This window comes from Chelon labrosus, assembly GCF_963514085.1.
Source record: "Chelon labrosus genome assembly, chromosome: 11".
NCBI lineage: Eukaryota > Metazoa > Chordata > Actinopteri > Mugiliformes > Mugilidae > Chelon > Chelon labrosus.
Genome location: NC_140344.1, coordinates 24,019,224 through 24,046,943, shown reverse-complemented (window position 1 = coordinate 24,046,943; position 27,720 = coordinate 24,019,224). Strand labels below are relative to the sequence as shown.

Sequence of the window (27,720 nt, the reverse complement as noted above, 5' to 3'; positions counted from 1 at the left end):
TGGTTCCTTAATTGCAGCCGTCGGGGATCAGCCAGTGAGACGACGGTTACACGGGTTTAAAGTTAGAACACAAAGTCTGCCTCGGTCATGTCGATGGCCCACGCAAACTTATCCCGTTGGGTTTTATTGTAGATTTTCTCTACAGGTACCTCCATGTTCTTACACCTGAGAGATAGGAGAAAATATTAAGTTCATTTCACTTTCAGTAGTTAGCCTTCTGTTCAAAGTCTTTTCAGGACCAAACAGACTACAGTCGTCTCCAAGTCTATACAGAAAAAGTCTGCATTATGGACACATACACCGATCAGCCACAACATTATGACCACTCACAGGAGAAGTAAATAACACTGACCATCTTGTGACAATTCAGTGTTCTGCTGGGAAACTTTTGGACCTGGCATTCATTCATGTGGATGTTACTTAGACATGTAGCACCCACCTAGACCAGACCAGGCACCCCCACCCCATAGCAATGACACTCCTTGATGGCAGCAGCCATCCCCAGCAGGATGCAGCCTGACACAGGCACACACACACAAAAACGCTTTAGGAACAACTCAAAAAAACCTGGCCTCCAAATTCTCTAGATCCCAAACTGATCAAGTGGGATCTGTTGCATGATCCACAGAGGCCCCTCCCCTCAGCTCCCACTAACAACATGACAATCAGTTGCTAGACACCACAGGACACCGTCAAAAGGCCCATGTCCATTCTTTGATGAATCTCAACTGTTTTGGAGGCACAAGGGAGAACTACACAATATTAGGAAGATGGTCATAATGTTATGCCTGATCAATATACATTATTGTTACACGTACATATTCAATCAACCAGGCTGAACTTGCTTGAGCAGAGTACCAAAGTGAATGAAAATGAATCAGTAGTACAGAACTGTAAAGCTTAAGTTAAGGCCCGAATTAGCTAGATGACCTACTGAGCTTCACTCTGGGATGCAGTCTGTGTTTTTGTCTAGTAGTGTTGGAGTGTCTATGTTAGTATTCCCTTACCAGGCCACACTGATGCGTGGATCCAGGTAGTTGAGCTTCGAGGTACTCAGAGCAATCTGTTTGTTCTCTTCTCTGTCAGTAGCCTGCACCTCCATCTTAAGCAGCTGCTCTTCACAGCGCTTCACTGCTGCCTTCTTCCGCTCCACCAGCCTGACAGAAAACATATCAACAACAGTGAAAGTTAGATTTGTCTTGGGTGGAATCTTTCCACCAGTAAGTGTGTGAAGCTTATGATTTATCCACAAAGAGATACTTGTGTTTTTTTAGACTGCTCACAACAGTTTCTAACTGCTTTGCTGTCTAGAACATGTGACACTTACGTCTGCATCTTTGGGTCTGAGCTGCCTTTGGTCTTGGCCTCCTTCTTGGCCTGTTTCAGCTCAGTCTTAGCGAGGGCCAGCTGCTCCTTTCTAGCATCAATCTGTGTGAAGCACATATGGGCATCAGTTCTTACACAATGGGACACCTTCACTGACAAAATATTACTTTTTAGAGGTTGCATTGTCTCTTTTCTGCACTGGTGATATGTTAACATAATATGTTAATTAAGTGAAAACATATGACACTGTCCTTTCTGATGTAATGTAATAATTTCCTATGACCAGTAAACTAAGCCAAGCTGTCCTTACCTTGGCCTGAAGGTTAGCCATAGATTGTTCAAAGGTCTTTGGCGGCGCCCGCTGGTGGTTACAGAGAATAGCAACTGCTCTGTTAGCTCTGTTGTAGGACAGCATTTTCTCCGCCACATTGTCAGACTCTGTTGGAGGGTGACGGAATAGCAATTTGACTCTAAACAGAAAAATCCCTCTGAGCACAGATTTCTAAACAGAAAATTATGCACAGAAAATTAAAAGATAAAAATCACGCCGGCATCCCTCGCGTTATTACCGAGCACTTGCCATCTACAATACAAAATCTTAACCTTCAACACGGACAATTATATTTTTTTCCATTTAATTTCAGACACCCATTAGCTTCATTTCCCCTCTTGGGGTTCACACAGCACACACACACACACACACACACACAAACACTGCAACCACATGTCTGCCTGCATTACTGGCTCTCTGTGGCTAACCCAGAAATGAGAAGGAGTGTGACACTTCTATCTCTGAATGAGAAACGGTGGCAGAAGCAGCCAATGGGACCCTGATAAGAGTGAGGCAGAGACGCACAGCGCTGGGTACAGTGATAGTGTACTCCCTGCCATCGCTGAAGAAAGCTGACTGACATCAGGGTATCTTGAATCAAGCAAGCTAAAAATAAAATTGTCTCAAGTGTGACAGACTTATCGTGAGACTTCCGACACATAAGAGGAAGCCAGGTAATGAGACAATGACGAGCACAAATCCTTTAAGAAGTCTTAGTATAGTATAGTAGAGAGCATTTAATGTAAGGTTAAACAGTTCTATAATACAGTGTGCCTTACGGTTTGTGAGCTTTTTGAGCTGCTCCTGCAGGGTGATGGAGGCGTTGTACGTCCTGAAGACCTTTGCAGTCAACCCAGGCATTAGAGAACTGAGATGTTTGTTCAGGAGGCCTGTCTGCAATGGGAGATAGGAAGCAAAAGGGACAAAGAGTACACAAATCACAAAGCCATCACTCCCACGAAAACCAACAAACGTCCTCCACCACTAGGTGGCAGTGTGGCGTCGCGCCGCCGCAGCGTTTAAAGTCTAGAGCGTAATTTAACAAGTAAAACACATAAAATCTCATCCCTGCCGTCATTATCACCATCATCCATTTGAGCAGGGAGATTAAAAAGATCACATTTCCCCTCTGACATTTCTGTAGATATTATAACAAGTTACATGTTGTCATAGGCAGTGGTTAGACAGCCATTAGCTCCTGTCAAATAACAGTATTTTCAACAGAACGTCCCAGATGAAACGGTGTTAACAGCTTAAGGTCACATACACACACACACACACACACACACAGACAGTGGTGGGGAAGCAAAACAAACACATGCTGGCTGTACACACACTGATATCGGACGCGGAGAGGCAGGAAATGAACATTTTAACAACAGTGCGTTGTGATGAAACTCACTGACGAGCTTCCTGGAGACGAGCTCGAGCTGACGTAAGAAAATAATTCAAATGAAGTCTACAATAACGACATGTCCGGTTTAATCAGAGCGGGGTCAGGACCCGGCTGTCTGGGGCCAGTATCAATATGCATGTGTCTGTAGCCGCAGGAGCCTATTAAAAACAAAAATGAGGGTGCATCTCCATGTATACATACTGTATGTGTGCATGCAAGTGCCGGAGAGAGCACACATACGCATTTACACACACACACCCAGTGGCTGCTGTGCTTTCCTTGCTAATGAGCTACCTAACTCTGCCCCTGCAATGTTAATGAAGGACTCCGTAAGTCTGAGGGGAAAGTATGATAGCTCTCTCACCCCCAACTCCCTCGGCGTGGCGTGTTGTGCGCACACAAATCTGTGCGGGTTAGTGTATGTCCTCCATGTCATCTCCTAAGGCGTTATTGCAATCTGCCATTATTGCAGTTCTAATTTCCCATCCATAACACGGGATGCAACGTACTGGACTTCCTCATTAACATGCTCCGATTTGCGGTGATGGAAACTAATGCTGGAGGTATTGACTCTATTCTAAACCAGCTATGATGATCTGCTTTTCATTTTCACTGGGTCCAATTTGTGTGTTCCCTGTCAAAAATATAAAAATAAATAAATAAAAATTCTGGTAGATGGAGGAAGGGATGGAACAGAGTGGAGGGAAAATAATGAAATGTGCCAAATAAAGCAGCTCACAGAGACAAGACTACACTGCAGGTGGTAATTTAATTTATTTGACTAAGATGTAGTTAAATTAAATAAGTAGGAAGTCACAGTTAATGTGAAACTTCAGACTGTGTGCACTGTAGCTTTAATCATATGGAGTCTGGGGAGGACGCTTCCAGACAAGTCTGACGAACACCTGCATTTTTAGCACAGATCTGACACTCACACCTCGACATAGCGTGTGTTATGTCTGTGCGTACACTCGGAAACCATAGCTAAGCAGTTTGAAGCTTGATATCAATGAGACGCCAGCTCTCCCTCAGTATTTCTGCAATGTTATTCAGTACAATGAACTTACAGCACCGAACTGGTTCCAGATGTTTGAAACTCGTACCGCCTTAATCTAGCATTCTGCGTTTTGTGCACTCCAATATAAAGTTCTCCAAAACTCTACCAACTGCATTTCACGCTGGCATTTCGTGGACAGATGCAGGTCCAAGCCCAGACAGAAAGGAATGAACAAGTTCCAAAAACAACCAGATAAAAACTAGCACTCCCCAAGTCCCCGTGTTAACTGTTCACTTTTAAACAATCCTCGTGAAGTAGGAGATGGTTCATTTAAATCATTCTAGAGGCAGGTACAATTAAACCACTGGAAAACGGTAATGGTGGAACACAATGACGCAAAGAGCATCAGTCAAACCTCAAACTGTAAGAAACAAAGTAAGAAACATTATTCTTCATAGATCTAAGGCTTTTACTTTCACTTCTGCAATTTGAAAGAAGCTTCAGTGCAAGTTTACACCAATCAGGCGTAACATTATGACCACATGTCTAATATTGTGTAGGTCTCCCTTGTGCCTCCAAAGTGATTGAGAGATGGACATGGGCCTTTTGAGGGTGTCCTGTGGTGTCTGGCAACAGAAGGTTTGGGTCCTATGGGTTAAGGGGAGGGGCCCCACTTGATCAGTTTGGAATCCGAGGGGCCAAGTCAACACCTTGTCCTATTCTTCATATTTTTTCTCCTAAAGCGTTTTTGTGTGTGTGGTCCTGTGTCAGGCTGCATCCTGCTGGGGATGGCTGCTGCCATCAAGGAGTGTCATTGCTATGGGGTGGGGGTGCCTGGTCTGGTCTAGGTGGGTGCTACATGTCTAAGTAACATCCACATGAATGGATGCAATTCATTGAAACACCATTAAGAATGCCGGCACATTGCTGTCATTTATTGCTGGCATATAGTCCAAGATATATATCATATAAAATAAATTCGTATCAGTTCTGCGCAGTTCTCTCAGTTTGTTCAGTATCTTGTCTCTCTCACCAACAGTGGCAGCCTTTTCACTCAGCCGTTTGTGTCGGCCATATGGAACAACAACTTTTACGTTTTCACTTTGCTGAACTACAGAACACACCGACAAGTTTTGTTTCAAGGATTCTAACACCTTAAGACTACTGAGACTGCAGGAACTTGCTTAATAAAAATAATAATAACGATCTGCTGTTATTATTTTAGCCTTTTGTTTAGGGATTTACAAATTTTTTCTGTGTAGTCATGTTCACACTAGAGATCAGTACTGGAACGACATCAAGCTCCCCAGCTAGCTAAGCTAGTTAGAGTCCAACCATCAGGCGGTTCCCAGAACTCATTTACTCTGTTCCGTCTTTAAACTTCTCTCATTTAGAATTCCATTTTTATCTTTTTTTCCCAGCATCTTCCACCACCGCCTGAAGTACAAATACAGTAGCTGTGCAGCCTACATTCCCACTCATCTGCCAGCCCCTTCCTCACCATTTTCTACATCTTCCCCCTCATCTTTTTCTTTTTAAATTCTCCCATTTGCCATATGCAATCTTTCCTCCTTCTCATCCGCACACCTTCTCACTCTTAACCGCCCCTTACCTGGACCAGTTGTCACTTTCCCACCTCTCCATCTACTTCTCCACGGCCCTCTTTCCCTCCGCTCTCTCGGTTCCCCTGGCCTTTCCAGGTGTCAATCAGGCCTGCCCTGAGAAGCCATTACCATTCCACCTCCAACACACACTGACATTTCCTTACACACCGGAGGGCAGAGAGCAGAGGCACCGCACTCAGTCCTTCAATTGCTCTGTCTCTTCATCTCACGTTCACATTCCTGTCCTGTGTTGCATCTGCTTTTCTTTTTTTTCCCCCTTTCTTGTCAGTCTTAATATACCGACACTTGGCTGGCTCCTTAAGGTTCGTTTCTCCCTGCATTTCATTAGATTCATTCCTCCAAGATGGACACTCATAAGGTGCATACACATACAACCCTGTATGTCTTTATCACTAAATAAGGCATTTCATTGCAATCTGGGCACTTAACCCAAGGTCATGAGCTGCTGGGGTACTAATCTTGCCGCCACTACAAGACACCACATATATAGTCAATCTGAATACATTTCCTCAACAAGGACAACCTGTTACCCTGGGTTATATTTCCTCAAACAGGCAAATAATGTTGCTTTATTAAGACTGACTGCTGCCTAAGAAGCTCCACATGCTCCGGTGGCAGATTAACCGTATAGACAACTGCTGCAGTCTGTGTGGCCTTGCTGCCTGCAGCCAAGAGTAAGACGTTGAGAGGATGCCAGATTTTCATGTGTGGAAATTCATCCGCCCAGCATGTTCACTCTCCATTTTCACTCGCGTATTTTTCATTTTTATCTGCCAGAGTCCATCCCTTCTCTCTTTTGAAACTCCCTTTTCTGCTTTCAGTCCCCACCGCACCCCACCCCTCCCCTCCCCTCCCACCCCCGCACTTCCAATATTCTTCCCCTTCTCCTCACTTTACCCCTTTCATCTCTCCACACCAATGGCTCATCCTCATTCAATCTCATCTCTTACACCTTGCAATTTAGTCCCTGCTTTTCCTTGACCGCAGCTTTTTGTCCCAAGAAAGAAGGAGGAAGAAAAAAAAAAATGTAATTCTATTTTGCTTTCACTGTGCTTTTCTGTGACTTCACTGTGCTTTTCTATGACTTCCTCAAATATTATGCACCTCGGGGGTGCAATTATGTTAATCACGTGTGAGCAGTCTTATCTTAGGCCAATACACAGTTCCTTTGTTTAGATGCTGGCTACGCTTAACAAAATAATCAAAAAAAATGGAATGATTACAACATGAAATATAAAACATATTTAAGAAAATAAATGCAGATAGAGTTGCTGAAACACTCACGCTGAGCCGGTCAAAGAGGTCATCTCCAGGCTGCTTGCTCTCCATGAAAAGTTTAAGATTCTTAAAAACCTGAAATAGAAAAGAAAATAATAATAATCAAGCGACATTTACAGGTATAAGTGAAAACATTTAACATTTAATAACCCAGTATGTCTGAGTCCAAACTTGTTGCCTACTTCAACTTAACCAGTGAACTGGGAATCAAAACTAAACACTGAAGATAAAATAAATGTTACGAATGAATAAAGTAAAATATGAAACTGCTATTTTTAAATGTTGGATTTTTAACAACTGAATTCAGACCTGAAGTACCATATATCCTAAAATGACATAAATGTACACATTAAAGTGCACTCAGAGCGTATACTTGGCGTGGGCTTTATTTGTCCGTCTCAGAGCAGAGCCAGAGAAACTGAAACAATTACATCTGACATTTCCAGCGACTCAGTTCCTTCCACAGATGCACCCGCTCCCCAAATAAAACGGTAAAATATGCAAGACACCAATTAATATCAACAGATGTGTCGCTTTATGAAAACACACTGACATATTCACTGGCTCGTCTGCGTCTCAATTTTGTTTCCCCTGGGAAAACGAACTGGGAAATATAAAAAAAAAAACAAAAAAAACAAAGTGTCTCAGAAAAGCAGAGACGATAAAGTGTGTTTGGGGTGAATGTGTATCGAGAACAGAAGTCAATTCAGTCATTCAGTGTGTTTAAACTGAACAATAAGTACAGTAGGTACATGGATACAATTATAAACGGATACACCGAGCAGTCGATGTGTAGGCATTCATGGGAGGGAAAAGGCAAAGAACGGTAAAGCAGCGTTCATACAGATGCCTTATTACTAATATAGCTGCTCTCTTTCTCTGCTGAGAATTACTAATGGAACTTTCTTTTTCCAAAAAGACAATCAGAACGGTACTGGTGGTCCACAGCATGCTTCCATGTTTCCAAATCATAACCATTTTGCATTCATTCACCGTCGCGTTCCATGTTATCCGAATGCAGAAATGTTGCGAAAACAGCAGAAATTGCACACGCAGTACGCACTATAAGGCCAGTGTGGACTCGCAAGTATTAGATCCAATGACTGCCAACAACTATAGGGGTTAAAACCTAAAAATCCTTCCTTCCATTCTTGTTCCGTTTTATTCAAAGTGACATTTAGCAGCAATCTCCGAGATTTGCCAGGGAATTGATGATGCTAAAATATGCAGGGACTAATTAATTCCAGCTAATGTGATGCTTTTGAATGCGCTCATTTGAATAATTATATGTTCTGCCAAGAAACAGAACACTTTGGCTGTCAGGTGCTAACATTTCCTTTTCTATCCCTGGAATATAAGATAGCATGGGCTGACACCAGAGGAGGGGTTGGAAATTTCCATATGCATACATGCATGCAAGCATGTGTGCGCGCGCACACACACACACACAAATGTGATAGCTGTTTGACAGATTTCTGACAACAAAACAAGATTTAAAAAAAGAAAAAGAAAGTTTTGCTTTTCTGCTCTTGCGCGTACTGATGTAGGCACTTTGTCTGGTGAGGTATTAACACAGCCTGTGCTTTTTTATGACAACTTTTAATGGATATACACCTCTTTAGTGGTGAAATAATTACATGTATTAGTCCACATTACTTATATTCCCACTTTCAATGATTTCGCTGCAGCGATCTCTCACAAGCTTTATTATTTCTCAACAAGAAACCCAACAGGCTGAATGGCTGAAAGTAAAATGCACAAAGTAGCCGTGAACCTCGGCAACAAGCTATTAAGTTGTACCGTGAACTGTGAAAAATATGAAGCACTGGGGAAATTCTGAGTAAGCTTCCACAGGCTTCCGGTCATTACAGCCGCTACACTGTGAAAACAGCCCTTAAATGGTTTTGAAAGTCTACTTTACTTGTCATTAGGTGTTACATGTGGCTCGCCATCGTGATGAAGAGTTGGAAAAAAATAAAATAACCGTGAGTTACTGTGATGTGACAATTAGAGTGTACTGAAAGATGCCACTGAGCTGCATTATAGGAACTGTAAGAGCCAGCGATTTTGAAGCTAGTACCTTAAATATGGGTTATTTCCTTCCTCCGCTTCTTTCATTTTGACCATTTTTTTTTTTTTGTCTGCGGAGAATAACCCATTTTATGATAAAAGTGCAATAGCTGTTACCTAAACTTTACTTTACAATGAAATTAGATAACCCTCATTAAGATATAATTGTGCTGTGTGTTGCTACATTACATATTGATGAATTACATGGCAATACAAGCACAGAGACGCTGAGGGACTAAGTTATTTATCTTTACTTAAGATGCTATTTAGGATCAGTTATCTCCATGCATGTTGAGGCATGATGTAAAAATCCAGTTGATGAGTGTAAAGGATCATCCTGCATTTGCTCAAGGGGAAAAAAAAAATTTAATTCCTATAAGAGAAACCAAAATATCTCTTAGATGCACTGACCAGCTCTGGGTAACCTCACTTTGTGGGTTAAAAATTCCCCTTTATTAAGACAGAATCCAAGAGTGGTACACAGGAGCAGAGGATCAGTTCAACTAATTTAAAAAGAGACAAATTAAACTAACACAGCCACGGGAATCCAATCTCCAACTGCGACCTGAGGAAAACTCTCAGCTGCCCCCGTGTTTCGGGCTCTGTGCACGTCGATATGCAAGCAAGTGACCTTCTCAGCAGACTTCTGCTAGAACCCAAAGGACAAAACCTAGATTATTATAATAAAATAAGATATATTGGGTTGTATCAAATGACTTAGCCTCTCAGCAGTGTCATTTACTGATGTCTTCTCCTACTTAGAGTCGACAGATTTGCCTTGTGCAGTTTTTAGGTCCGAACAAAGTATGAGTGGGGGTGTGAAATATCAATCAATGCGTGTGCATGTCTTTTTCTTCTTTACCTTCTTGATGACCGGGACCTTGTTGTAGTAGCGAATACAGTCTTTACCCAGGAAGTCAAACTCCACCACGCACTCGTTGCCGTCCAGCTGCTCGTGCAGGGTGATGTGCTCGACGCGAAGCGAGCAGCAGCCCACGGTGTCTGCCGTCTCTCCCTCCTCTTTCTCATTACCAGCTCTCAGGGCCAGCTTTGGTGGATGAAAGACAGAGATTGGCACAACTCAAATCCACAAATACAGAGAATTCAATTTAGAAAGAAAACATGTGCCAGTCAGGTGACCATTAAATCTATAAACACACAAAAGAAAAACAGCGCAGAAAACACAACAAAGCAAATCAGAACTGAGATCGTATGTGGCATGAGCCAAAAGTAATCACATGATCAATCTATCATTTCATTCCACGCAGACTTAGATAATTAGCTTGGGGTCACTGGAAGAAAATGGCTACATACAATCCATTTTCTCTTTGCAAAAGATCTTTCATACAGCTATGTGAGAAAACAGAAAGGCAATCAAGACACATTGCATTGATTTCCAATATGGTCACATGGTTCTTGGAATAGTAGTGCGCACTAAGGGGTGTCTGAAACTAACAGTGGTGTATTTCTGTATTTCTAGTGCTGTTTTTTTTTTGCGTGCAATGACTGAAAACCAGACCTTGTCTATGAAGTAAAGGGCCACAGCTCTCTGACGCGTTCCCATCTGTTTAGACTTGAGATCCTGATGGTACTGGTTACGGATGCCGTCCACACACGACTTCAGTTTCCGAGCAACCTCATATTTCTCCCAATCCTTCTCACCCTGCATTCGTAAGATGACGGGGAGGGGAAAAGAGGTGTATGTTAGCTCAATAACTACGACGACAACTACAACATCAGACCCCGCACTTCCTCACTCCCAACATACATCACATTCGCCCATGAGCAGTAGGAAATATAGTGCATAACAAACTCCCCTTCTCTCTTGAAAGAAAAACAGTGCAAAAAACATTTTTTTCTTTTTAGTGGCCTTAATAACTAAAGCAGAACAGTAAACAAAAAGTCTTTGTTGTTTAGTCCGTTTAACTTTTAAGCTGCCATACACCTTCACTGAGAGCCCTCAGCAAAACCAGTGCAGACGTCCCCTTCTTGGTCAAGCAGGGGTTGCTGACCACATGATCTGCTGAGTAGTCCCAGAGTTGATGAGTTCCTTGACACTGTTGGTCTCGAGTCTGAGTCTCTTCTCTGTGACTGATTTGGTGGATTTAACAGCATCAAAAAGAGAGTGGTGGTCTGTTACACACACAATGGGCAAATTGTTGCGTGTACAGTCACCTGTGGCGAGCTCTGAGTATAGCGTAGCTAAAAAGACTGCACTGTCAATGCCGTCTCCAAGTGCCAAAGTCTCTCCAGCTAAAGTGCTTCGAACAACTCTCCTGATCCTCTTCCACTGCCAGCGTATAGGCGAGAATCTTCCATCCTCTCCCATGAGCATGATTAGGCATTCTCTCCAGAGGGGCAGCTCAGCTACTAAGGGGGAATACGGGCTGTTTCCCAAGCAACAATAGCCCGTACCTGTGCATGTCCGTGACGAAAACTGTACGTTTTTCAAGACTTTACTCGAACTTCTGCACAACAACTAAAACAACAGACCCCGCACTTCCTCACTCCCAACATACATCACGTTAGCCCATGCGCAGTAGGAAATATAGCACAAAAAGAGAAACAACATTACAAAGAAGTGACAAAAGGAAGACAGCGAGAAAGAAGGATAAAGTTGGAGAAAAGTAAACATGTTACAAAGAACTAACGTTAAACTTATTTTTTCTTGAGAAGCTTCGACTCCAACATTCAATATGGCAATCGCGACATGAATGCAGGGCGCTTTTGTTCAACACAAAGACACAACTTTGAGGACGGCCCTTTGCCGCTGGTTCTATATCGAGACTGAGATGCAATTAAGCCCACCATCAGTCAACACACACGGATATTGTCATGGAGACTAACAGTGGAATAACTTAACCTTTCAACGTGAAAGATGGAGAGAAGGAAGGAGCGAATGGAGGAGAGAAACGAGAGGAAGGAAAAGGACGAGGTGTCACTCAAGTTTATTTGTGATTAAATTGCAATTAAGCTGTTTTTGTTAAAAGGAAATTGATATTCAGGTGCACATTTAGTTTCAAAGGACTCACTTTTAAAATGTACATAACTTGCTGTGAAAGTTAAATCTCATGTGATTTTTTCTTTTGTACTACTCTCTCACAGCATATAAATACTTTGGGAAATCAGTTTGTCATGTGCCAAACAAGAGGCAGGCTGCCAATTAGTGTTGGGCTAATGTAAGACATCAAGCTGATCTTAATGGATAGGTACTAACAAATACAAGCTGAGCCAATGCTTTGAATTGCCTTGTGGGTATTCCAGCAATTTAGCACTTAACTCCTAAACACTGTTGGACTTGGAAAAAAGAAAAAGTCACACACTGAACTCAAAATAAGCAGAGCCACAAATACTGTAGCTTTAATTCTGTGCGTGCTTATTCCTTGTCAAAAGCTGACACCCATCACCGCCTCTATTACCAACAGTGCAATTTGGTCACAGACATTTCAGCAGGATATTCAGGCATGTGACTAGTCACGAGCCTCAAGCAGGGATGGGACTCTAGAATGACACAAGTTAGCTTTTTTCTACCAGATTTTGTGTAGCTCCCCTAAAACGCTTTCTAAAACTATTTTCACAGTAGTTATACACTCAGCTTTAGGAGCACATGCAAATGTGTTTTGTGCCTTTGAAAAATGAACCAAAACAAACTAGGTGAACCTTTTCACAGCACTGCGAATCTGATGATGAATGAGCACTTTAAGTTGTGTTTTTTTTCCCTTTTCAAAGGTGTTGCTAAGGTTTTGCATAAGACAAGAAAGGAAAGAGGGGGGGAAAAAAGGCAAAGCATTTATGTATAATTGTTTCTTAAATAACAAAGACGTAGAAAGGAGACATTTTCACTGTGTAGGTTGGAAAACGTCTATTGCACTACAAGGAGGATGTTTAGTGGACTCTGCAAACTAAAGTTCAATTATTCTGAAAGGCTGCTTTGTTGCCTCTGGGCCTGGACAGCTCACCATCATCAAACACAAATTGAATTCCCAAGTTTATCCATGTATCATAAAGGATAATGTCAGGGTGGTCGTTATCTGCTCGGTGAGGCAGCAGGACAATGACCGTACACGTCAAAACAAATGTACAACGGAGGGACTTCAAACTAAACAAATTCAGAGATGCTGTGGAATGACCTCCAGAGACACAGTCACACCGGACGTCCCTGTGTTGAAACACTTCGCTTGGGAAGAACATCCCAAAATTCCTTCAGCTGCTTGAGATGACGAGGGTTCACTTATATTTCCACCAGCACTGTGAAGGTTAATCTGTTTTTAATAACTAGATGAATTATTGTATGGCATTAGCTCTGGCACAATTTGTTTTTCAAAACTTCAAAGAAAATCTGATTTATTACATTTTATGACCAATTAAAGCAATTTTCTTTTTACATTTCAAGCAGCAACTGGTCTGTATGAAAAGAAATAAAATAAAAAATATATATTTTTCCTGAGTGGCAAGAAGTTCTGTACAGGAAAATACTTAAGAAGGCTGTACAAAGTTAGGGACTGTCAGTCGTACAGTTATAAGAAGAGACAAAAACACTTCTTTTACAGACAACAATTAATCAGACTGAAATTATTTGCAACCTTTGACATCCTTTGACATCATTTGTCATTGCTGACATAATCAAATATGTGCATTTTTCCCCTGTGTCCAGCAGAGAGCTTACCTTCAGTTTGGAGTTTGCATTGAGCATGATGTATTTAATAGAACCCTGGATGTTTTCAGTCCAGCTAGCCAGCCATGTCACAGTGTTGTCATGTCGAATTTCCTTCCAGTGGTGGCCAGCGGGCGGCACAGGGATACGAGATTCTCTGTCAGAGCAAGAGAACGTGCAAAAAAGTATGTCTGAGCAGTTACGCTAATGAATCCTTTAGAGGTTCAAGCTGCAGACTATAAATAAATGACACCTGCACCAGAAATGTAATCTGTCTGTGTGAAAAGGAATACAAAGACTGTCTTTTCATTTCCCACAGCACTGAGTAAACAACTGATTCATAATCTTGACTAATGTGCTCCTTTAACGCGGTATATTTCAGAAGCAAAGGAAACACAGAAACTCAAGGACTTTCCATAGGAGTGTATTGCAAACACCTGCAGCAGTTATACTTTGAAAACTCATCTTACTTGTCTTCTCCTGGATGACGTGTGCACCCTGCGACTGTATTAAGCACAATGAATAGAGCTGTCAAAGTTAATGCAGTGTCGAGAGGGTAGCTTGTACCTTGGCTCCAGAAGCTGGATTTGTTCTCTGCTACAGAAACGCACTAAACTACGCAACTTTCCCTGTAATATGTTTCACCTTCACGACGGAGTGTTAGGGCCACATTGAGGAAAAAAAAAAATCACAAACTTCGAGAATAAAGTCGTAATTTATGAGAATAAAGTCGTAATTTACGAGAATAAAGTCATAATATTATGAGAATAAAGTCGTAATTTATGAGAATAAAGTCATAATTTTATGAGAAAAAAGTCTAAGTAAAACGGAATCCATGTGCCATAAGGCGTTGGGGCCTCTGCAGGTGTATTGCCGGCGTCGGAGACGCCGTGCTCGCCGGAGCTCGACTCCCTCTGGATCCAGAATCTTAATTATCAATCGGATTGTTTCTTGAGACATCACGAAACCCCTCTGAATGTCCCGCTGATGCATCCACCGATAACCCTGCAGTTGACCAGTTCCAGCCATTTCCCCCTCCACAAAAGCAGCGACTTCCTCCAAGTCCGTCTGGTTCTTTCTCAGGAAAAGATGCATTTTCTTGCATACTCTTTTTAAAGTCCTAATACTTATGATGACGTGATGCTGATGTGCCAAAAGATTAAGTATCTCCTTGTTTGTGAAACCTATCCTAAAGTACAACTCCACAATCCTCCACGGCCCTCATTTTACCAACTGTCTTCCTCTAAAACAACAGGTTAGAATATTATGACTTTTTTCTCATAAAATTATGACTTTATTCTCATAAATTACGACTTTATTCTCATAAATTACGACTTTATTTTCATAAATTACGACTTTATTCTCATAAATTACGACTTTATTCTCGAAGTTTGTGATTTTTTTCCCCCTCAATGTGGCCCTAATACTCCGTCGTACACCTTGGTGCCGTCTAAAGGAAACATTTCTCCTCTTTTAAATGCAGCGTTCAGTGTTTATTTCAATGCTGCCTTTGCCTGTGTCTTTGCAGGTAGCGTATCAGATCTCCTACTTCCACCATATGAAACATACACATTGCACAATTTCCAAATTGTTGTGAGACCGACTTCCTTTTCCTGGGGAAAGTACTTCCACACAGCAGACACGTTTAGCCTCATAATTTTGTTCTTCTTTGATTTTTGGCAGCTTTGATGCTAGCCAACTGTCATTAAAAAAAGAAGAGGAGGTTTGTAGCTACAGGTTTTGGTTTATGGCAGACCTAAAGCAAATTGCAATGCAGTTTCTTCCGTGCCGTGAACATCTGGCTGGATGCAGAGTAGAGAATTACCCAAGAAATGTGTTTTTGGCAGCAATAGTGATGGAGTTTTAGTAAATCCTGCTTCACTTAAATGTAATAATCCTCTTTCTCACTTGCTGCAGTTGATGATGACATCCTCTGGTTGGATCCTTTTCTTCAGCATGCCTTGCTTGGGATGCTCCCCTCTGCCTCGGAACAGCCCCGGAGGCTCAATCTTAAAGTTACCAATGCGTTCTTTGTGGTGGTCCAGCAGACAGTAGCCATATTCATCCACTATCTTCTGGTTGGCCTCTTTTAATGCCTACGACATATAAAAATATAACATTACATGTTATGACTACTAGAGTGTACAAATGCACAAAGGAAAAGAGACTAAACGTTACCAGTTTCTCCTCCTTGGTGAAGTTTTTCCTGGCCTCCACCTTGGCTTTATGCATGGCATTCATTTCTCCAAAGTCGCACTTGTCAAGATCTTTAATCAGCGTCCTTTCCTCTTGGGTCATTTCCTAAACAGGCATAAAGTGTGTTATTCTGGAAGTACGGTCTTATCAATTTATTTATTTTTTTCAAATTGCAAAATAACAAATTATACCAATTCATATCAATTACATATTAATTACACCTTTTAGTCGTTTATCAAACTATAATGAAAAATGCCTTCGGGGCATGTCTGGTATTTTATAAATGAGAAATATATTAAAATAATCTGACTGGTCTATAATGGAAATAGTGATTAGATGGATCCAAAGTATTGTCACATAGCAGAATAATCAATCAGAAAAAAAATCAATGCTCAATGATGGCAACAACATACACATTTAGGTAGAAACTGTTCTTAAAAAACCACAGTTAGAGCTGGGAAACACTGGAAAAATGAAATGCATCTTAATACTGATAATTCAAAATATGCACAACTCATCCTTGATGAGTTAAAAAAAAAACTGAAGGAAGAAACAAAGCATTGGCGCATAACGCTGCTTTATTAAATACACTGGGTGCTACAAAAACAAGAGGGCATAACCTTTGTCTGTTCAAAATACACATTAAAGCGATAAAGCGTCATATTCAGCCTAATTAAACAAGCATAATCAAAACAGATCAGTGACCTTTCTTTTAATCACTCATATTTATGGAGGCAAGGCAGACAAACAAGAAAAAAAAACAAAGTGGCGCTGTCATGAAAGGCCAGAGTGAAGAATATTTCCTCTAACAAATCGTTAACACATACAGATTGGCAGCTGTTGCTGTTCCTGCTTTTTTTAAATTCACAGAGAATGAGACCGGGGCTCAACACTTAACAGTGAGTTAATTTAGGCTCAATTTCATGTAAATACATGATGCAGTGCAAGTGACAACCATAGATTGAACAAAGAATAGAACTACACAGTTGTATACTACTCCACTACACAAAAAGAAGCAAGCTTTAAATAAAATGGAGAATGTTCAACAGCAAAACACAGTACCAGCACAGATTCTTGAAAGACCAGATGTTATTGCTGCTTTGTATACATATTTGTCTACAAAGTCAGAAATCCACTGCCAAGCAAGCAGAGTGAGCACGACAGAGCAGCTGAGTTTCAACTATTACTGTGCTTTTTTAAGTGATTGCACAACCGGTAACCAACTAACTACCTAACAAGGCAGTGACACAGAACGACTCAGTGGGAGGTTTGACGCAGACGTTTATAGAGCTAAAATATCATAGGTAGTTTAAATATGACATGTTGCCGTATGGAAAGAAAGCTCTGGCAGCCACATTTTGGAACCACTCTGGAGCAAAAATGCCTGTTTTTAATTAGAATAAGACGGGGACAACATAACTGATACAAGGCATCAAAGATATCAAGAACATCTACATTCTACAGGACAAGGCTAGGAAGTATGTGTACACAAATGAGGAATTATTAAGTTAGAGAGAAGAAGAAAAGAAAAACTAAAGTACAGTGTGACGCAGTGATAACTGTAATAAAAGATATGTAAAACCCAGATCAGGCATAACATTATAACCACCTTCCTAATATTGTGTAGGTCTCCCTTGTGCCTTCAAAACAGTTGGGACTCATCAGAGAATGGACATGGGCCTTCTGAGGGTGTCCTGTGGTGTCTGGCAACAGAATGTTGTTAGTGGGGGCCTTTGGGTCCTATGGGTTGAGGGGAGGGGCCTCTGTGGAGTTTGGGATCTAGGGAATTTGGAGGCCAGGTCAACACCTTGCGCTGTTCTTCATGTTTTTTTGAGTTGTTCCTAAAGCGTTTTTGTGTGTGTACCTGTGTCAGGCTGCTGCCATCAAGGAGTGTCATTGCTATGGGGTGGGGGTGCCTGGTCTGGTCTAGGTGGGTGCTACATGTCTAAGTAACATCCACATGAATGAATGCCAGGTCCAAATGTTTCCCAGCAGAACACTGAATTGTCACAAAATGGTCAATGTTATTTACTTCTCCTATCCGTGGTCATAATGTTGTGGCTGATCAGTGTACACTACCTGCATATAATACAAATGGTCAGTAATACAATTTTTGTGTAATATTAGAATGACGGCTCTTGTGAAAATAATATCAGCAGGTAGTGATAGCTTTATGTGGTGTGTAGCTACATGCACACCGCCACTCGCACACAAACAAACAAACAGATAAGTGATAAGATGAGGAAATAAGGACCATGAGGAGCTCCAGAGTGCTGTTGCAGGAGTACCCACCCCTCTTCCCCCCCAAAGTATGGTATTATTCATTACCTTGAAATTGCATTTATTTTGGATGTTGTTTGTTCAGACTGACATTTAGTTGCTTGAGGTCGCCCCCACACCCAAATAGGCTTGTTTACGAGGAAGCTGACAGGCTAGATGATGTGCATTGTAGAGGAAAAGAGAAAATTGTGGATTTGCCTTTCCTTCAATGACGCTCACTCCTCACTCCTTAATGACTTTTTAGACCCAGTTTTTTAGAAATTTGTTTTTTTTTTTTCATATCAATCTTCAGCAGCAGAAGAAAACAGTAAACAATGTACAATGACAAGGCATCTTGATCTTGATTTCATCGTGTCCAAAATAGTAAGCCCTATAGTTATCACAAAAATACAGGTCATAATATAAGGAAGGCTTAAAGTGGTATTTTACAAACAAATCAAGCTTGAACACAAACATTAAGAACAAAGAAAATGACTCAACAGGCTTTTCAGAGAAGTAATGATCTAGCCCACTTTTGTCATAAGAGATGAGACACAAGTACAGACGACTAGATAAGCGCACACACCTCTCTCCAGAAACACTGACAGTGTGGACACGGCGTCAGTCTGCGTGTCTAAGCATGAATGACACCCGACAGTGGGCGGGCACCGAGGGCAGTGGAGCGAGGAGAGTTTTTTCCGGCTATAATAAAACAGTTTAATTGGATTTGTTCATATGCAGGGGAGCTAGTTGTCTGGATTAGCATATCAATGCCTTCACATAAATCGTATTTTCAAGTGCATTGAGCACTAAGCAGCGCAAAATTAATTCTGCATGATATGCCTTGGGGCTTGGCACGGTGTTTTCTCCATACAGAGGACACCCTGACAGACACCAGCGAGCATGTACCAGTCACACTCGCATACTCACCCTGTATTTATACGCAAATATTCTACTATTTACAACACACATATATTATAACACAAAGCTGGAGTATGGACCGACACACCTGCAAGCAATTTAACCTACATTTTGCAAACTGCATGTCTTTACCTTCCTCCAGTCTTTAAAGAAGTTCTCCCGGAACACCTTCTTCGTGGTGTATTCATGGTCCAACATCTGGGCAAAGAACAGCGCCACCTCCTCTGCTGCCAAACTCAGCTTCACCTTTTTACCTGTGGAGAAAACACAAGCACAACGCTTCACTGTCATTCTAGGGTCAAGGGTCAGGGTTTGTAAATTCTTTGTCCTTACTTACACACTTAACAAGGTCTACAACTCAACAACAAGCTTTTGGAAGAGTTTAATCAAAATCTATCATGCAATACCACCCACCTCAGCCCCTCTAGAGGGCTGTGAGATTAATGCATGCATTTATAGAGGTAGGTTTGGAGACAAGGACAGAGATCTACATTCAGACCCACTACCCGGAGAACATGCACGCACAGGAATTAACAGATCAAACCAACTCCCCATAGGACAACATTGTGGCTTGGCTGCTAAACAAAGCCAAAACAATTACAGTCATCAATCAGTGTTTGATCCAATACACGAATGGCCTTCTAAAGATCCAATCATGCGTACACCGATCAGGTGTAATATTATGACCACCTTCCTAATATGGTGTTTAGGTCTCCCTTGTGCCTCCAAAACAGTTGGGACTCATCAGAGAATGGACATGGGCCTTCTGAGGGTGTCCTGTGGTGTCTGGCAACAGAATGTTGTAAGTGGGGGCCTATGGGTTGAGGAGAAGGGCTCACAGATACTTGATCAGTTTGGGATCTGGTGAATTTGGAGGCCAGGTCAACACCTTGTGCATGTTTTTTTTAATTGTTCCGAAAGTGTTTTTGTGTGTGTGCCTGTGTCAGGCTGCATCCTGCTGGGGACGGCTGCTGCCATCAAGGTCATTGCTATGGGGTGGGGGTACCTGGTCTGGTCTAGGTGGGTGGCACATGTCTAAGTAGCATCCACACTAATGCCAGGGTCAAAATTTTCCTGCAGAACGTTGTATTATCACAAGATGGTCAATGTTATTTACTTCTCCTGTCAGTGGTTTTAATATTGTGGCTGATCAGTGTAAGTGCATGTACGCTAACATTTACACAACTCTGTTCAGTTTCTTCAGATTAGATTAGATTAAGATGATGTGAGTGTACTACAACCGTCTTATGACATACAATATTATTCACCTGTTATTTAGTTGCGTAAGATGCTTAAAAGGGTCACGATTGTGACACAATGGAAACCATGTAATTTAACGCCAACAACTTTTTCTTGCAGCTCGAAAATTGGCCTTGATGGGCCAGAAAAGACAGCCTGCCTCTGCAGAAAAAGAGTGGACCTTTTGACCCCGATAGCACTTTGTCTGAGCTCTTCATGATGAGCTCATGTCTCGGTGCACGTCTGCATGCAGGAAATAAAAAATACTGGTCAAAAAGTAAAATGTACCCTGCAGTGCATGTCATTTCTAAATTGCCATGAAATAGTTACATGTGGAATACCAACGGTGAAGGAAATATATGAAGGTCGCCAAAAAACTGGCATGTGTAAAAACCCTTTCAATCACCCTTTCTTACACATTCTACTTCCATGCTCGACTGACCGTTATAATGGAAGTGAACATTGTCAGGTAGAGGCTGGTACTCAGGGGGGAAGTAGGGTCCATTGTGTTCCAAGAACTTCCATTTCACCCCATCTTCATACTTCTCTTCCTCCCACCTGACAAAAAGCAAGATGGAAAAAATGAGGATGTATTTGAGAATGTGAAAATTGATGCTCTCCTGTTTCCCTGTGCAATTTGTGTTTGACTGTATGTGTGGGGGGCGTGAGTCCAGGTCAACACAAGATGAAAAGAGCAGCATTTCCCAACCATCTCCAGCGACTCTGCTCCTCTTCCTCCTTCTTTTTGATCTTCAGCAGTCGTGCTTCCTCAATCTCCCCCTTTGTCTTCTTTGTTTTTTTCGAGACCGGATGCTCGCCCTCTTCTTTCTTCACCGCCTGTGCAGAGAGAGACATTTAAGACGAGGATTCAAACAATCCCGCCCTGAACGTTCCCAGCAAACAACTCGAGAGCAGAGCGTATTATTGAGGGACAGATTACCTCGAGACGACTGAGTTTACCTTTTCTGTTTTCTTCTTGGACTTCTTTTTCTCAACTTCTCCGTCACTTTCTTCTTCACGGCCACGTTGCTTATTTTTTCTCTTTACACTGCTTAAGGTAAAAAGAATTATGAGTCTTATGAGTGTATCAGTACCGTAAATTCCTCTTGCCTAAAACATTAGCAAGCATGCCATCTTATACATCAATCTCATTTTTTTCCTGTAAGGTTGTAGTTTCAAAGTGTGGCCAATTTAAGGCAAAGGAGAAAACAAGGAGAAACATGTGCTGGAAACTACGTTTAAATGTCACTAGAAATTCCACAGTTAGGCCCCAAATTGACAAAAACACAAACAGCCATCCCCAAACTATCCAAGGCAGTGACTTAACACATTTCATACAAGCCTGTGCAGGAGATTAGCCATCATAGTTTAGCAATCATATCACATCCATACAGGGCAAGCATTACACATTGTATACATCTTTTTTTTTTTTTTTGTTGGTGTTGGATTAGTACTTAATGTTTCTCAATGTGCAAACAACAACCCTGAAAACTGGTATTCAAACAGCCACACTAAGGAAAAGCCAGCATGTAAGAATCATTTTCATTCTGGCTAATACAAAAGTTCAGTAACCTGGTCAGACTTACGCAGGTGAAGCAGCAGAATGTGAAGAGCCTTCCGTGGCCTCATCTTTAATTCTTTTCCTTTTCAACCCTTTCTTCTTTTCAGCGAAGTCCTCGTCCTCTGGCTCCTTTTTCACAGACTCGCTAAAAACACAGAAAAGCAGAGTGGTTCATTTTATTTTATTTATCTTTTTTAATCACAGGTCTGTGCTCTTTGCAGTCTAATTGAGATGCGCATTTATGCTGAAGTAAAAAACTCAGATGTCTAAGAACATGCGCTACCATCTTGAGCAAATAACAAACACCATTATTAATACCCAATTTAGAAAGGTATGCAATGTTTTCAATTTAGTTTTATTTGACCCCATTTTAATACCCAATTTCAATATTGCTGGAATTTAGCGAAGACATTTCTATAATCTTATTAAGTGTTCCATATTTCCATCAGCTATAATCTGTCTGGAGCTGTTGATTTTGAATTAGTCCCCTACTTAAAAAGCTAATAACCAGGAAGGATAAAAGCTTAATGGCTCCTTTTTTTTTTTTTTTTAGCTGCCTGCCACACTGCCGGCTACGGAGTTAAGATAAAATTACCCTTCCATGTGGAACAGAAAAGAAAAAAAAAAAATCTTTAAGCGCACAATGATGACTCGCTGACCACAAGAAATCACACATAATTGTTGTAATTAAGCGACATTACCGAAACAGTAATGATAATGACATAATTGAGGCAGTCAGAAATAAAAAATAATTATATAACAGCGAGCTTGGATTTCCCTGCAGAGTCAAGAATTGACGGTTAGAGAAATAGCCCAAATTAAGAAATCAACCAATTAGTCCTAATAAATAACAGTGCTCTCCTCTCCTTCACAACACATTTAAGGGGGGAGATAGAGAACAGGCAAAGCACCGCAGCAAGTAATTGTGAAACTGGCAAGTCACAGTTGCGAGACAGTATGGTAAAAGCTACAAATACCCGGAACACATTTATGTGGCTAATGCACTCTCTTTGCACTCCTACAGCATGACCCCTGATGGCTTCAGATTGAACATAATGACCCTTCCCGCAGGTTCTTCGGATTCAACGGGTCTGCAAATGTTGTGCGAGTGCAGGCATAAAACAAACCTGATAGGAGCCGTTTGTTTTACAACTAAACTAAATAATTCGTGGATTCCAATAAATTAAAACTAAACACATTCATTAAGGCTTCATTGTTTAGCAAGGCCTTTTCAACATTAAACGCATAACAGAAGAAGCGTGCGCATAAATAACAACAAACAAAGGCTGGATATGCTGGTTAGCTGTCAAGCTATCAGGGCTTAAAAGGCAAGAAATATGCCAAAGCCGTGGTTAGTGGTATTAACACCTGCACTTTTCCTGCTGTAAAAAAAAAAAAGCTGTTAGCATTTTGATGTCAATCAGAACCTGCTTATTTCAAGATAATGACAGATTCCCTTTTTGCAGGGTTGTTGTTCATGGGTACATGCGGAAGGTTAGAAGAAAACAAGACATGATAACTGTTACCTTTCCTCATCACTGGCTACAGATTCCAACTAAACTATTTACGTGGACGCCAAATAAGACGACCCGATAAGACGTGTGCACTTACATGCTCCAAAATATCAACCAAGGTATAAATATTTCGGATATACTGAAAATGGTTTTGCTCACTGGGGGAGGTTTAAGCCCTCATCGATTCCAGCTTCATTAATCTTCCCAAACACTTCTTTGAACAACTCATTGTTTCAAACCTTTCAACCATCACGGTATTCAACAACTATTAACAGTCGCCAACAAAAGACAGCCACCAGTTAGTGCTGTTATGTTTCTACACAAACATACGCAGGAAGAATTTATTTATTCCAACTGGTCAGAAACAATAAGATCAAGCATTTGCGTTGTTACTAGGAGCCAAAATTTTAAAGTTAAACGTCACAAACACCTACATCTATAATTTTTTTTTTTCTCTCCAATGCAGCTAAACTTAAACATCCTGTATTCAAATTCTTTCAAAATCACTTCTGTTTCATTTGTGTTTTGTTTTTGTTTCATACTTAACAGTATGTTCAGGACAATACGGGCAAAATACAACCACACTGACTAAATGCGTTAGAACAAGCTCCTTTTGCATTAGGCTTTGTGCATCAGCACCCATCAGGGGATAGGGGGATTTTTTAATGTGACAAGTACATGCAGCAACCCCGATGCCCGCCTGCAGGTGTCACAGTGAGTCACAATCACAACCATTCCTCAGGAGTTTCACTAAAAACAGAGCACAGCGGAGAACTTCCATTCAACTCTCCCGTCGTTCCTATTTTAGTAAGCTTTGCAAATTTTAAGCGTGTACTGAGGACATGTTCAACTGCTGAACGTAGAGTGAAATAAAAAGAGCACTGGTAGAAATTGTGATGTTCTTTGGTATACTGCACCACTGAACAAAATCCATAAAAAGCTATACAAAAAGAGGGTGGGTCACTGCACCCATTGACATTTACGCTCAGTGGTTCTAATAGCCTTATGTTTCTTCACTAACTCTGCAGCAAGGCCTTAACTTTCCTCCCTCCATGAAACCCACTCAACTATCGCAGTTGCCACCTGAGTCTTTCTGGAGGAAAAAAAAAAACTCTCAAGGGAAACATTAAAAGCCAGAATTTAACAAAATTGTTTTTCCAACTGACATCACCTTTGAAATGTCACTCACAACTCTGGGCCGAGCTAAATCCACATCTGGGAAATAATCCATTAACAAGTCTATAGAAAGACCGCTGTGAGACAGATTCCGCACAGCAAGCCTTCAGCCACAGTCTGCCATCCTGGCAAGACCCTGCTGAGAATCCAACTACTCGAACGATGCATCCTCATTTATTACTTTCCTGACAAGCTACGGATCTTTGTTGTCAGTGCAGAGTAAAATTAATTTTCTGTGAGACAGCTTAACACACTGTATAAAATGGGAATGCTTCTGTCCGGGGCCCCTGAACATCAAAACACAAGAATTAATTTCCATCACCTCGGGAGGGAGAAGACAAAAAAAAAAGAAAGATTTACTGGCACAATTGCACCATAGTAGCCTGTTATTATTTCAGCCTTTAATAGTACATAATCTCCTGGAAATGGGACCTCATCCCTACCTGGTGCTGCTGGTTGACTCCAGGGTCTCTGTCTTTGGTGTCTTGACCTAGGGGGAGGACACACACTAAAGTTCAGTATGGCATATTTACACTGGGAGGACGCTCACACAGTTGCCCCATGGTTTTATGCATAATAACACAATAACATAAGCAAATTAATGCATGAAAACAATACAATGGCAATGGTTAGCACTTACTCTAATCCATAGAGCATTTAGAAAGGTCAGAAATCTGTTATTTGAGGACCGTGATTAGAGGGTAAATGCTCATATCCAGTGAACAAATCTAAACAGGGCAAGTAAATACAGCTATAAACAGAAAATGATCAAATAGAAAAATCTGAAAATCTATTTATCAGCATCTGAAGTGCAGGTATCGGCCGTTATTTAGAGTTTGCCATTCAAAGCAATTTGAAAACTTTGTTTATTTCAGCTATTTTTATGACCAGAACATTTATTTTTCCCCCCAAATAATCAACACTTACAGGATTAACTGTAAAAATGCTGCCCCAATATAATTTTGTTTACATACAGAGATGCACGTAAACATACTTGGCCAATGTTGTAGGTTTAAAATAGAATGGACGTTACCTACTAGGACAAGCTGTTTCACATACTGTAGTTTTCACAGTCAGAGCTGGGGTCAGTGGGTGACAGAGGATGGAATTTGCATCCCGGTATCTGGCACGCTAATTCAAGACAGGGGATGAGTAATGGATGGACTCACATGACCATCACCAGCTCTTCCCGGGTCATGATGAAATTGATTTCCCACTGAGTCGTTCTCATTCAAGTTCAAACTAAATAGGACGCACAGCTGGATTCTAGCCACAGCAGTACAAAAAGAAGAACTGAATTAATTTACCTTCTTATGAGATTTTCCATTTTCCGTTCTTTCTCTGGATTTAGTCGGCTTCGTGCTTCTCATCGGGACGTCAAGACAGGGCGGGGATGACCGTGAGAGAAGAGAAATTGCTCGTTAGCGAGGCAGTATTTGGACATACATGAGCAGTTACAAAATAAAAAAAAAAAAACACTGCAGAACTGCAAAGAGAATGCCACTTTTCCTTTTACTCTGACGTGACTGAATTGGCCACAACACAGTTCAAGCTGCACTGTTATAAAGTGAAGGCTTTAAGGCATATTAGGTGAATGTTACACTCATGTCTGCGCCTAGTTAGGATTGTTCTAGTCAGGCGTGGTAAAATGTCACAAATCAGACAAGCAGTGTCCCAGAGGACCCCCTCAGCAGATCTCAACATGTTTCTTTTTAGTATGACCTTTCCAACCTTCAGGGCTGAATGTAGCATAAAACGGAGCTGCGATTGCTCCACAGCTAATTGTTTCATTTAAAAAAAAAAATAAAAATCAGAAGTCGCACATTTTGAACATTTGACTGCGGCAGTACAACAGTTAAAGCAGGAGACACTTGCCTCAGGAAAATTAGTTCCATGATTCTTGCAGCTGAAGGAGGATGAGCTGGTCCTTAATCAGTAATTCAGTCAGCGTGCCATGAAATAACATGAGGCTAGCTGTCACAGAAAGCTGCCTGCTCTGCTGCCAGTGGCGCTTACAGGTGTCTATTCATCTCTCTGCTCTCATCAATTACACAAGCCAATGACAGATCACTCTGCATTCATTTGTCTGCTCACATATGCATGGTAATAAACGCATCAGATATCAAAGTAAATTAATTTATTCATATGAAGATGGAGTACCCGCAGAAATGAATGCGCCCACTGAATGCCACCAGCCTGCAACAGCATCAGCATCTCTCAGCAATACTTGTTCATTTCTTCCTTTCGTTTACTCCCAAACACCTACTGCCACATGTTATTTATCGAGTATGCGTTTTGTTTTAATTCAAATGCATTTGTCTCCACATTTCATTGACATGAAAGGCTATGTTCTATAGAGGAAAAAAAAAAAAAAATACAGCTTTGATGTGAGGCCTGTGTGAATGTTGAGCAGATGTCATATGAATACATTAATATCATTAGAGCTGCTCTAACGTTCATGCAACTGGTTTGATAACAGGACAGTGGGATGATGATCAAACGCTAGCTAAATTGCGGATGTCCACCGAAACGTTTTTTTAATTTTAAGTATTTTAATCCGTCTTTCTTTTTACGTTTACCCGTTCGTGATGGTATCTCCCCCGGCACCTGCGCTTTCACAATCACTCAGCTTTTTCAGTTTGGTCGCTTTGTGCTTGGCCTTCGCGTCTCCTTTAGCGTCCTTCTCTCTTCCCATTTCTCACAAGTCCCCTGGTTGGACACAGAGAACAACGGCAAACCATTTAAAGTTTTTTTTTTTTTTTAAACAGTTATCACGGTTTGCAACATTCATATTCTAACCGCCTTATATAAACAAAAAAGAACCTTGGCCTTCCAAGCTAGCCAATTAGCTAGCAAACTTCAGAACCCCACGAGCAGACTTAAAAACTTAGCTAGCTTACTGCAAGCACATCTTATCTCGCGTTTGCGTATCAAGTAAACACATAATTCAATAAAAAAAAATAGCTATTAATTATTATCAACTTACTCACCACGTGTAATGTCCGTAAAATTTGATTTAATTTTCGCGTCAAATACAGACCTTTTAGGCGGTGCAAATTCAGGTGGACAGCGCGCAGTCTCGCCTGACTTTTGCTAGCGTTGAACTGAGCATGCGTCAACCTCAGCTGAATTCTGATTGGGTGAGGAACTTCCGAGCGTTACCCAGTTGAGTGGCGT

At 41.2% G+C, this 27,720-nt stretch overlaps 1 protein-coding gene across 3 annotated transcripts; it reads right to left on the bottom strand.

The window, feature by feature from the left end:
- Window positions 1–25: 25 nt before the first annotated feature.
- Window positions 26–27,615, bottom strand: LOC311495933 (DNA topoisomerase I, mitochondrial). Of its 3 annotated transcripts, none has more exons than XM_084555610.1 (20): window positions 27,534–27,615; window positions 27,123–27,252; window positions 25,851–25,905; window positions 24,987–25,033; window positions 21,879–21,998; window positions 21,253–21,343; window positions 21,002–21,129; window positions 20,735–20,850; window positions 19,186–19,307; window positions 15,856–15,978; window positions 15,586–15,773; window positions 13,690–13,834; window positions 10,543–10,686; window positions 9,886–10,071; window positions 6,960–7,028; window positions 2,437–2,551; window positions 1,637–1,764; window positions 1,328–1,428; window positions 1,008–1,157; window positions 26–165 (listed from the first exon to the last, which is right to left on the bottom strand). In XM_084555610.1, the coding sequence occupies exons 2-20, from the start codon at window positions 27,236–27,238 to the stop codon at window positions 63–65; spliced, it is 2,247 nt and encodes a 748-aa protein (XP_084411736.1). In that variant the 5' UTR covers window positions 27,239–27,252; window positions 27,534–27,615; the 3' UTR covers window positions 26–62. The 3 variants fall into 3 exon arrangements, with proteins under 3 accessions (XP_084411736.1, XP_084411738.1, XP_084411737.1); XM_084555612.1 differs by having other exon boundaries at window positions 21,253–21,340; window positions 27,534–27,614; XM_084555611.1 differs by having other exon boundaries at window positions 27,584–27,600.
- Between the last annotated feature and the right edge of the window lie 105 nt (window positions 27,616–27,720).